At 37.3% G+C, this 13,564-nt stretch overlaps 1 protein-coding gene across 1 annotated transcript in view; it reads right to left on the reverse strand.

Moving 5' to 3' along the window:
• The window catches only part of TBX5 (T-box transcription factor 5), a 212,320-nt gene that overhangs the window by 124,592 nt on the left and 74,164 nt on the right, over nucleotides 1-13,564 (reverse strand). The window contains exon 5 of the mRNA XM_053702156.1: nucleotides 8,236-8,388. Within this exon, the coding sequence (XP_053558131.1) occupies nucleotides 8,236-8,388 (153 nt within the window). The remainder of the gene's footprint in view (nucleotides 1-8,235; nucleotides 8,389-13,564) is intronic.

Here is a 13,564-nt window from a genome sequence, read left to right on the forward strand (position 1 = left end):
CCCATTTTGATCACTGAGCAATCGAAAATGTAGCGAACACTCTCTTGGATGGACTGATTGACTGCTGAGATGATTCACCTCCCAGTTGTTCACACCTGGTATGTGAATTGCCAATAGGGAACATTGATTTGTCTCCCTAAGACAGAGTTTTAGACACTTCCTGCATGGCCAGTGGACCTAGGTTACCCCCCACTCCCCCCTTGATAATTTATGTAGGCTATCGCTGAGGTATTGTCCAAATGGAAACAGATAAAATGTATAAAATTTATATATATATAAACCAACAGGTACACAGTAGATAGTTGAAAAATGTATGACCAGAATAAGCAGAAACTGCATATACTTACAAAGTAAATACACTATGTACATTGTTTATGAAAATATTAATCTGTATGATAAACGTATGTGCATACAAATAAATCACTCATACAATGGTATAAAAAAGATAAGAATAGATCTTATCTCTAAAGGATCTCTACTGATAGTGAAAAGATTAATGATCAATATTTAGTATCTGCATGATAGAACCTTTGTACATAGATATAAATTACACATAACATAGGAATAAAAGAGATATCAATAGATTTTAGTGCTAAAGAATCTCCACTGTTGTACTAAAATATAGATAAATCCTGCACAACTGCATTTGAAATTAAACATGCAAAGTACAATGCATGAAAGGTATATACCTAGAGGGGCATATACTATAGAATTGTGTACACTAATAGCATAGGACATATAATGTCTTGCATATCTACAGAGACAAAAGGTCTGTCTATGTAAAATCATTATATGTGCAGCTGAACATGCAATAAACATATATGCAGCTTTAAGTGAGATGGCACCTGGTGAACAGCTCCAATAGTAATGTTGATAGATAATACTCCAAAGACTAACATATAGCCTAACGGAGGAAACAGTCTACCACCTCACCTTGTCATAAAGACAAATGACTCCACAATAAACGTCCGTGAACCCTTCTAGACAGTCAGTACCGGTCTTTTAGGATATCCCGTTGGCCTCTAACTGGATGCGATGTACGCTAGTGGTAAATACCATTAATTACCTCTGTGTGTTTTGGGTCCGTTGCGTGTCCCCTCTTCGGTCTGTACTATGTTGGCGAATGACATCATCATCCTGTGGCGATCTCCTCAAAGTGGAAGGTGAAAGGTGGGAGTGATTCTAGCTGGGGGATTCCTCAATGACGTGCTTCACTCGTCTTCCAAGCACAACGATCCAATATCCCATAGAGGAGCACTCTCAGAAAGGTTAAAAAGTATCTTTAATGAAGCAAATTTAAAACATCCACTTGCAAGAAAAGTATGCAGAGCGGCAGTGTGGGTGAAGAGAGGAGCTTACTCCTCGACTGGCTGTTGCTGACGCGTTTTGGCAATGAAAGCCATAGTCGTAGCTCCTCTATGGGATATTGGATCGTTATGCAATAAACATAAACAGCTTCTAGCGATTTGTATATCATAATAGTGTACATAACCTACAAGAGGTACATTACTGCAAAGATATTCCAATTATCATACAATATACAATATATTAAAAAATCTATCTGTTTACATCGCCTGGTAATGATGGGAGTACAATGCTTTACTGACTTATAAATAAGTATTAATAGTGCAGGTAGTTATAAGAAATAATGGCACCATATGTAATTATGTTCAGGGCAATATATAATTGCACATATTATAGCAAGTTGGATACACTGCAGATCACATGTGCTGTGGTGTACAGCTGCCTAAAGGTCCTTGCAAAAAACACCTGCCTAGAGGATGTTATCAAATCTGAACCGTGCACATTTACCTCAGGAGACACATTTACCTCAGGAATTATTTTGCGCATTTACGCAGATTTATGCTTACTTAGTTTGGGGACAGTCGCTACACAAACTGTAACTAATTTGTACATGTTTTTTTTAGTTTCAGGAGTAAAATAAGTCATTTCCCCCTGAGTTAGAAGTACAGGGAAAAAGTTTCCCTCTGGTAAGTTGCGGCTGATGTGTATACAAAATCTGAGTGAGGTATTGAATTCTTATAGATTTGAGTGACCTGGCATACTGGAAAATATTAGCAAAATAAACATATATATGTAGACAGAGCAATATCAGAAACTGCTGACTCCTCTATTGAGATATCAGTGTGGACAGAGTAATTTTGTTCCATTTCATTTTGACTTATAATAAAGTATGCAATGACCATATATAAGGAGTAGTACAGAAAATAACTGTTAAAGAGCCATTTACACTATGTTTACACTGCCTCAGACACCTACATTTTCCTCAGTGTAGGCAAAACTACAGATCCTGTGTATAATGCATAGCCCCTACGTACCCCCTGACAGCTCCGGTATGGGTGCTCACACCTTTTCTGGGTCTAGAAGGCACTGAAATAATACTTGGAATCTTGCCCAACACCGATGAAGCACAATTAATGATTGTAGAGACTGCGGACTGAGGAGAAAAGCACTAGAACAGAGAGGAGGGGGGACTAACAACAGGAGAAAGATCTGTGCCGCAGGGAGCAGTTTAAAACAACTTTTAGTTTCCCCAGATAAATAAATGTGCACCAAGCATTTTACACCTATAAATCTAATAAAATAATGTTCCCCTGCCTAACGGGAGCTTCCTCTACTGAATCACTAACTTTGCTGAGCAGATGGCAAAAGTTAAGTCTCCTGGCTATGCATCCCCTCCACTGGCTTACCATGCATGTCAAATCCATGTCAATGCAACTGTAGCAGTATCCAGTAGAGAGCCCCTTCAGTGCAGGTATCGAGTACCGCAGAGGATTGCAGTAGGAAATACCTGTGTCCCTCAGGGGGAGGCTAAGGACGGGTCCCCACAATGCCTGAAGGTAGTTATGGCTGAGGTGCTTAGGGAAATACTGAGCATAGAACAGGGTATACTTATATCCCTGTATCATTCAGCTGCTGTGGAGATATTTTCTGTCTTCTTTGTAAATTATACTACTCAGGGACTCTGGGTCTCACATAGGTCTGATCTCCCAAATTTTAATCCATAAGCAAGTAGCTGGAAACACCTCTATTCTCAACCAACTTCTATGAAGGCAAGAACAAAACTAAGAGAGATATGGGAGGTGGGAAGTTATTTTAAGCTCAGATAAAGGTTCTTGACCTCCTCCTAGTGGCGGGAAATATATCCCATATGTTATGGAGGACTATGGACCATCATCATTTTACAAAAGAAATTACACTCACCTAGTATGCTAAAGGACCATTAAACACAGTTGAATTGCATACTCCAAAAAAAACTACAATAAAATGGCAATGCAATAACACTAAATTTTAAATTATCAGTATATAATTTTTTTATGGAAAATTTTAAAAATTGCTTCCATTGGCCATTTGACTCATACACGAGTACACTAACTTATGCACATGCTGAAAAAGTTTTGTTGCTTCAGAAAGCGTGCATATAAAAAGACTGAGAACAAATTGATAATAGAGTAAACTGGAAAGTTGTTTAAAATTGCATGCTCTATCTGAATCATGAACATTTAATTTATTTCATAAGATAGTGAGAGTCCCCGAGCCAGGGGACTGGACTTTAATCCCACATGTAATGGCTTGTGGACTTACATCATCATGAAAGAAATTAATTTACCAGGTAAGCATAAATATTGTTTTTGACTTTGATATTGTTGTAATTTACTGCAAAACTGTAAAAAGTTAGTGTAATTACAAGGTGTTTTCAGTCAATGCTATTCCAATTATTTCAGCTGTTTTTAATTTTTTTATTTTCAAACTCTACATTTTGGACTTGTTGAAAACACATCTTTACTCATTTCAGGTGGCATCTGTTAGCTGTCTGTTCTGATTTTTTCAGTGAAAGTTCTTGTTTGTGCTCAATTCATAAATTAAAACATGTTTTTATTAAAGGGACACTGAACCCAAATTTTTTCTTTCATGATTCAGATAGAGCATGTCATTTTAAGCCACTTTCTAATTTATTCATATTATCAATTTTTCTTCGTTCTCTTGCTATCTTTATTTTAAAAAGAAGACATCTAAGCTTTTTTTTTTTTTATTCAGAACTCTGGACAGCACTTTTTTATTGGTGGATGAGTTTATCCAGCAATCAGCAAGAACAACCCAGGTTGATCACCAAAAATGGGCCGGCATCTAAACTTACTTTCTTGCATTTCAAATAAAGATACCAAGAGAATGAAGACAATTTGATAATAGGAGTAAATTAGAAAGTTGCTTAAAATGCCATGCTCTATCTGAATCACGAAAGAAAAAATTTGGGTACAGTGTCCCTTTAAATAAATATGATTTCTGATTGCATTAAATTTTTGGTGGTTTAAAACTTAATAATAGAAGTAAACTGCAAAGTTGTTTAAAATTGCAAACTCTATCTTAATAGTGAAAGTTTTATTTATTTCATAAAATAGTTAGAGTCCACAAGCCATCACATATAGGACTGGACTTTAATCCTACATGTAATAGCTTGTGGACTCTCGCCATCATGAAATAAATAAATTTACCAGGTAAGCTTAAATGTTGTTTTTGACTTATCCCTTTAATTTATTACTGTCTGCTTTGCTTTTTCCAGTTAAATTTCTTGTTTGTGCTCAATTCATAAATTTAAATGTTTTTATTAAATTAATATGATTTGTGATTGCATTAAATTCTTTAAATTATAAAATTACCTTAAAATTTATGAAATTATTAATTTCACAATTCACTCACACATTGAAATAATATTAATGGTTAAACAAACAAATACCAATATGTTAGGCTAGTTTCTATTGCTGTTGTAAACTGGTGAGAAAAGGTATCTCCATTAAAGTCTATGCAGATGTTTTATGGTAACACCAGTTTACAACAGCAATGGAAACTAAGGCCATGATGTTTCGGTGATGATTGTTAAAGCAGTTAGACTATTTTCAGAATTACCTTGGATGAAAGCAGGTTAATAACAATCACCTAGATTACGAGTTTTGCGCTAAACAGGGTGCGAAACAAACATAAAAAAAGTTGCATTCTTTCACTCTTCATAGCGCTGCTTTGACGTGCTTGTGCACGCTTTCCCCTATAGACATCAATGGGGAGAGAGTGCGGAATGAAAAATCCCCGTAACGCAACCCCATTGATGTCTATGGGGGAAAAAAATTATGTTTAAACCTAACACCCTAACATAAACCCCAAGTCTAAATACCCCTAATCTGCCACCCCCGACATCTCCGAAACAAATAAAAGTTATTAACCCCTATTCCGCCGCTCCCCGACATCGCCGACACTAATAAGAGTTATTAACCCCTATTCTGCAGCTCCCCGACATCGCTGCCACTATAATAAAGCTATGAACCCCTAATCTGCTGCTCCCCGACATCGTCACCACTATAATAAACTTATTAACCCCTAAACCTCTGGCCTCTCACATCGCCCCCACTGAATAAACCTATTAACCCCTAAACCTCCGGCCTCCCACATCGCCGCTACTAAATAAACCTATTACCCCCTAGACCTCCGGCTCCCACATCGCCACTACTAAATAAACCTATTAACCCCTAAACCGCCAGCCCCCCCATATCGCAAAACACTGAATTAAACTATTAACCTTTAAACCTAACACCCCCTAACTTAAATTAAAATTACAATATAACTATCTTAAAATAAATAAAAACTTACCTGTGAAATAAAAATAAACCTAATATTAAACTATAAATTAACCTAACATTACTATTCTAATAAAATAAAAAAATACAACCAATTAAAACATCTAAATTACAAATTTAAAAAAACCTAACACTACAAAAAAAATTTAAAAATCTAAAATTTAAAAAATAAATAAACACAAAATTACATAAAATAAAAAACACTAGGCTTACAAAAAATAATAAACGAACTTATCAAAAATAAAAACAATTACACCTAATCTAATAGCCCTATAAAAATAAAAAGCGCCCCCAAATAAAAACACCCCTAGCCTACAATAAACTACAAATAGCCCTTAAAAGGGCCTTTTGTAGAGCATTGCCCTAAGTTAAACAGCTCTTTTACCTGTAAAAAAATACAAAGTCCCCCCAACAGTAAAACCCACCACCCAACCAACCCCTCAAAATAAAAAACCTAACTCTTAAAAGACCTTAGCTACCCATTGCCCTTAAAGGAGCATTTGTATGGGCATTGCCCTTAAAAGGGCATTCAGCTCTTGTTTTACTGCCCTTAAAAGGACATTCAGCTCTGTTACAAAAGCCCAAAGCCCTAATCTAAAAAAAAACACCCAAAAAAATGAAAAAAAAAAACCTAACACTAACCCCAGAATATCTACTCACGGTAAGTCCGGACATCCATCTCCATCTAGGCGGCGAGAAGTCTTCATCCAGGCAGCGATATCTTCATCCATCCTGGGGGTGTGTTCTATCTTCATCCCGGTGGCATGGAGTGGAGCCATCCTGGAAGCCATCCTGCGCGGAGCGTCCTCTTCATACGGTCACCGCCGTGCACTGAAGTTGAATGCAAGGTAGGCGTTTCAAAATAGCGTACCTTGCATTCCTATTAGCTGATTTGATTCTTCAAATTCAAATCAGCCAATAGGATGAGAGCTTTTGAAATCCTATTGGCTGTTCAAAACAGCCAATAGGATGACAGCTACTGAAATCCTATAGGCTGATTTGAACAGCCAATAGGATTTCAGTAGCTCTCATCCTATTGGCTGTTTTGAATTTAAAGAATCAAATAGCCAATAGGAATGCAAGGTACGCCATTTTGAAACAGCTACCTTGCATTCAACTTCAGTATACGGCGGTGACCGTACGAAGAGGACGCTCCGCGCAGGATGGCTTCACTCCATGCCGCCGGGATGAAGATAGAACACACCCCCGGAATGGATGAAGATATCGCTGCCTGGATGAAGACTTCTCGCCGCCTAGATGGAGATGGATGTCCGGACTTCAGGAACCATGAGTAGATATTCTGGGGTTAGTGTTAGTTTTATTTTTTAGGGATTTGGGCTTTTGTAAAAGAGCTGAATGCCATTTTAAGGGCAGTGAAAAAGAGCTCAGCGCCCTTTTAAGGGCAATGCCCATACAAATGCACCTTTAGGGGCAATAGGTAGCTCAGGTTTTATTTTAGAGTTAGGCTTTTTATTTTGGGGTTGGTTGGGTGGTGGGTTTTACTGTTGGGGGGACTTTGTATTTTTGTACAGGTAAAAGAGCTGTTTAACTTAGGGCAATGCCATACAAAAGGCCCATTTAAGGGCTATTGGTAGTTTATTTTAGGCTAGGGGGTGTTTTTATTTTGGGGGGCTTTTTATTTTTATAGATATAGATATTAGATTAGGTGCAATTGTTTTATTTTTGATAATTTAGTTTATTATTGTTTGTAAGTTTAGTGTTTTTTATTTTTTGTAATTTAGTGTTAATTATTTCTTGTAATTTTAGATTTTTTTTAATTTTTTTTGTAGTGTTAGGTTTTTGGAAATTTGTAAATTTGATTTTTTTAATTGGTAGTATTTTTTTATTTTATTAGAATAATAATGTTAGTTTAATTTATAGTTTAATGTTAGGTTTATTTTTATTTCACAGGTAAGTTTTTATTTATTTAAATATAGTTATATTGTAATTTTAATTAAAAGTTGGGGGGTTAGGTTTAGGGGTTAATAGTTTAATTTAGTGTTTTGCGATGTGGGGGACCGGCGGTTTAGGGGTTAATAGGTTTATTTAGTGGCGACAATGTGGGAGGCCGGAGGTTTTATGGGTTAATAGGTTTATTTAGTGCCAACGATGTGGGAGGCCAGAGGTTTAGGGGTTAATAACTTTATTATAGTGGTGGCGATGAGGGAGGCCATTGTTTAGGGGTTAATAACTTTATTATAGTGGCGGCGATGTCGGGGAGCGGCGGATTAGGGGTTAACAAGTTTTAAATAGTGTTTGCGATGCAGGAGGGTGGCGGTTAAGGGGCTAATATATTTAAATAGTGTTGGCGATTTGGGTGGGTGGCAGATTAGGGGTTGATAAGTTTTAGATAGTGTTTGCGATGCAGGAGGGTGGCGGTTTAGGGCTTAATAGGTAGTGTATGGGTGTTAGTGTACTTTGTAACAGTTTAATTATGAGTTTTTGAAACATTTTTGTTTCGCAGAGTGCGGAATGGACTTTGCTTTACAGGCTAAAATGCTTGCAGTATAGCTATACCGCCTGTTAAAGAAGTTTAGGACTAGAGTTAAAAAACCCTGAGTTAGACTGATGACGATACAGACTGTACCTTGTGATTCTGGTATGAGGTGACAGCTATGAATGCTGTTTCAGAGAATACATGGGTGCAAAATGCCGTGTTTTTAGACCCAAAACCATTGTTTTCATCTGCCTTGACAATATGGAGACGAGGCTGGTACTTATGCATGGAATTCAGGATTATCTGGGGAAAAATAACAGAGATCATGAGAAAGAATATATTTAAAAGTATAGGCCCATCTAAGCTGTTTTTTTCATTGTTTTTCATTCTACAGACCTTTTTGGATACTTTTAAACTTGTTTTGTTTATACTCTTATGTTAATTTGCTACCATTTAACATACATTTAATGGATTAGAACCACTTGTATATAGAATTTTCTTGACACAGTGATATTAACTTTTTTTATCCTGTTCTGTTGGAGGAAAACATCACACAAGATACACATTTCCCATTTTCAGTCATCCAAAATCCATCTGAAAATGTTGTCTAGGATTGTAATTCAAAATATTTCAGCAGTTGTGTAGAATTTTAATAATTAACAAAATGGAGCATTGCTTCTACCATCCTATTCATATTTGTCATGTAAAAGCTTAAAAGGACACTAAACCCAATTTTTTCTTTCATGATTCAGATAGAGCATGCAATTTTAAGCAACTTACTAATGTACTCCTAATATCAATTTTTCTTAATTCTCTTGCTATCTTTATTTAAAAAGCAGGAATGTGATGCATAGGAGCCGGCCCATTTTTGGTTGACAACCTGGGTTATGCTTGCTTATTGGTGGGTAAATGTAAGCCTCCAATAAGCAAGCGTTATCCATGGTGCTGAACCTAAAATGGGCTGGCTGCTAAGATTTACATTGCTAAGATTTACATTCCTGCTTTTAAAATAAAGATAGCAAGAGAACGAAGAAAAATTTATAATAGGAGTAAATTAGAAAGTTGCGTAAAATTTCATGCTCTATCTGAATCATGAAAGAAAAAAAATTGGGTTCAGTGTCCCTTTAATGAACAAATCTTTCATGTTTGTGTCTAGATTCTAAATGTTTACTAAACACACACATCTATAGTTAAAGGGACATAAAACCCATGTGCTAAATCACTTGAAAGAGATTTCATAATTATAGCGGAATAACATTACTGTGCCCATGCATGCCAGATGCACGCTCCCTTGCAAGTCCTATGACTAGCATCCTGACTGGCTGCTTAAAGTTCCTTTATAATGGGATAATGCTACTGGGCAGATGTCAAGGTAAAATATCTTCTTTTTTGCCTTTTTTATATAGAGATGTTCAGGTGATATTTTCTAGTCAGCTTTTTACAGCTATGCTGCTTCACTTTCAAGTGCTTCAACTTTTGAGTATCATGTTCTTTTAATGGAAATATCATTTGTTTATTTAATAAAGTTAATTTTGAATTAACGTACTGACAGTAACAATAAAAAAGAAAAATAGTCTTAACAGGGCCATGTTGGCAATATTTGGAAAAAAATACTTTTGTGAAATGTCATTTGCGGTCAAGGAACAGTTGTGACTATTCTTACCTAACACCTTACAGAAATATTTAAAACATAGTTGAATCAGATATCTAGTTGGAGATGAAATGTCAAATAAATAATCTGTTATATTTTGATAAAAACTCAAATGCATTTTTCCTATTGAAATAAGAACAAACACCCCATATGTTTTATTTAGTGTATAAAGTTAATTTGCAATATATTTTGTTCCTGTCTTGATCCCCTTTAAAGTAAATATAATTTACAGATATGTATGTCACTGTATAGGGCAGAAGCCTAGAATATGTGACTATCAGCTATCCAGTACTGAAACTGTTAAGAAATTCTGCTGTTGCCTCTCGATTTAGACCTGTAAAGATTTCCATTTTGGAATAGGAAAATCCATAAACTTTACAGAACCTGGAAGAATAACAGAGGTCTAAGGGGCTGTGTGCCAAGTTCCAGAGCCAGCCTTTCTTATAGAGCAGGCTTTGGACTTCAAACCCAGTTGGTTTTGTGGAATACCATATAATTATCATTATTATTAACTTTTAAATTAATTATAAAGCGCCAACATATTGTGCAGCACTGTAAAGTACAATTATCAGAAAACATTTATATAAATCATAAAAGCTAGCTGTAAACCATCTTTACATAAGACAATAAACAGGACAGGTGGATTTGTGAGCTTACATTCTAAAGGAAGTACATGGGGAAGTTGAGGGAGAGGTAACATAAGCAGGGATAGGAAGGTCAAAATTAAAATTTTCATCAATGCATTTCATTTTGAAATAGAAGCATTTTTGCAATATACTTCCATTAGCAATAATGCTTCTAGTAAAAGTTATTAATGTTTTTCTGTGGCATACGCACATATCCTGTGAGGTCCTGTGTACCAGTATTCAAGCTCAGAGATGGTGTGTATTGCTTCTGTGAAGACATAATTTGTGTCTTACAAGCCAACTCTGAGCTGTGGTGTTTCAATACTTGTCCATGGGGCCTCACAGGATATGTGCGTATGCCGCAGAAAAATATTACTTAATTTTACTAAGTATATTGCAAAAATGCTTTTATTTCACATTGAAATGTACCCAATGCACATTTTACTTTTGACCTTTCTATCCCTTTAAAGTAAGTTGTGTGCATCCTGAAACAGATATGTTTTTAAGGAACGCTTGAAGTTTTGTAGACGAGATGCAAGTATGAACGAGTAACAATTAGAATTGTATGCATTTTTTTTTAACTATTTTAGTGCAGAATATTGTTCAGTAATAATGATGGACAGAAGCTTGGGTTCAAACAGCATGAGGGTTTTCTGTTCAGAATTGGTAGTGAGAAAGATGTGCATAAGAGTCTGTATCAGGATAAGGTGACAGGTAAATGATCTGAGGTGAGAGACTGCGGGATGTAACAAACAGTAAGGTAGCATAGCTGTCTGTCAATTTTATTTATGTACCTGGGTTATAAGAATGAAGACTGTGATTTAAATAGCCAATGACAAATCTTCAATCACCATGTAGAGCATGTGACCAAAATATGACAAAACAATGGTATCCTTATACATTCAGGGGGAAAATATACTAGTCCAGAAAGAGAAGTGCTAGTCCTCACAATGTTAAATAGAGGGAAAAGACTACATTTTTCTGCTCTGGACAATATCCACATAAGCTTACCATTTTGTATACAAGGCACAACCAAAGCAGTGTCCATGGTGATCAACAATATTTAAAGATTACACAGTCATGTGCCTCTTAGAAGGCATATGTAGGACAACTTTCCAGCAAGTATAGCAGTACCGGGTACTAATGCTGTGGCACCCAGAATCTGTTATTTTAGAGAGGAGTATCATAATTATGCAATTAACAAGTAATCACCATTAAAAATGTATTTGTATTAAAGTGATGGTAAACTCTGCAGCATAAAGTCACATATACTTAAAACTACTGTGCTAACTGGCATATCGATCTGCTTTTAGCATTAAAAAGTCTAATCTACCATCTTTAGGAATTACTATGAATCTCTTTATAATCTGAGAAGGCCGGACCATGGTGGTGATGCCTCGCCCACACTACAACAGGAGGAGGAAGCTACGCGTGTTTACCTTGAGTCCGCTGACCTCCCGGCGATTACGGAGGAGGACAGAAATTTCTTAGATTCCCCAATTACAAGGGAAGAGGTTCAGAAAGCAATCAAGGATCTTCCATCGGGCAAGAGCCCTGGACCTGATGACTTTGGCCTAAGATACTATAAAAAGTATGCTGAGATTCTTGTACCCGAATTGACAAACTTGTTTGCCTCCCTGTCTGAGACTCCCAGGCTTCCTAAGTCCATGCTTGAAGCATATATAGCAGTTATCCCCAAGCCTGGGAAACCATCCGATAGGCCCGATAATTTCAGATCAATATCTCTTTTAAATTCGGATGTGAAGATTCTTGCAAAAATCATAGCCGCGCGTTTGAATAGACTACTCCCTGGTTTGATCTCTGCCGATCAGGTGGGCTTTATACCCGCCTGAGAGGCTAGAGACAATACTCTCAAAATACAACAGATGATAACGTACGCCCATATACACAAGTTACCGCTCTCCCTGGTCACTACAGATGCAGAGAAGGCATTTGATTGGGTTAACTGGACGTTTATCCGATTGACCCTAGAGAAATTTGGTTTTGGCCCGGGCATTATAAACACCATCATGTCTCTATACTCTGCTCCGAATGCTCGGGTGAGGGTAAATGGTACTCTCTCAGATACTTTCATGATCAACAACGGGATGAGACAGGGGTGCCCACTCTCACCCCTTTTATTTGCCCTTACTATCGAGGTATTGGCGAGCAAAATCAGAAACAATCTGACGGTGATAGGGCTTCTAGTCGGCAATGCCGAACATAAGCTGTCGATGTATACCGACGACATCCTCCTAACGCTCTCAGACTCTGCGACCTCTCTGAAGGAGGCACTTCTAGAAATCAAAGCCTACGGTTCTGTTTCAAACTTTCTTCTCAACCCTTCAAAATCTGAAATCATTAATATCACAGAACACCCGGACTGCTTTGCCGCTTCGACGGCCGATTGCCCGCTGAAAGTTGCCAGGCATAGTATAAAATACCTGGGCATCACTATCACACCCCGCGCTCTTGAAATAGTTGACCTAAATTACAAAAAATATGTGACAAAGTCCTTAGGGACTTGTCCAATTGGAAAAAGAAAACAATCTCCTGGATGGGTAGTATAGGAGTAGTTAAAATGAATTTGCTGCCAAGAATACTTTACATCATGCAGACAGTCCCGTCGGTTTCAGCCTCTCATTACCTTCAACGTATCCAAACGGGCATTGAGGCATACATATGGAATGGGACCCAGGGTTAAAAGGTCTACATTATACCTACCTAGGGATAGGGGCGGTCTCGGAGTTCCACTCCTGAGAGAATATCAAAATGCTATATTTCTCCAGAGGGTGGTGGAATGGAGTCGTAATTTTTGTAACAAACTTTGGATCCAAATTGATAATGAGATCCTGCAGCGGGGAAATGTGGGGGCCCTGGCCTGGATAACGGCTAAAAATCGCCCGGCTTCTATTACATAGTACCTGATGATCTCTAACACCCTAAAGATCTGGGACAGGGTAATGAGCGAGAGTGCGTATGTCTCAACTCATACCTCACCAAACATACCTATACGTGAAAACCCTGATCTGGGGTTGGAGCTCCTGAAGCGCAATAAGGGAGAAACGTATACACTAGCTGAGACAGCTTTCTCTAATATTCTACAACATGATAAAATCAAAACACAGGCTGATCTGGCCGAGTGGGACCGGACCATTTTTTCATCCTGGTACAGAGTGGCTCAGGTCACTCACTACTTCGA

Source organism: Bombina bombina, chromosome 2 (assembly GCF_027579735.1).
Source record: "Bombina bombina isolate aBomBom1 chromosome 2, aBomBom1.pri, whole genome shotgun sequence".
Classification (NCBI taxonomy): Eukaryota; Metazoa; Chordata; class Amphibia; order Anura; family Bombinatoridae; genus Bombina; species Bombina bombina.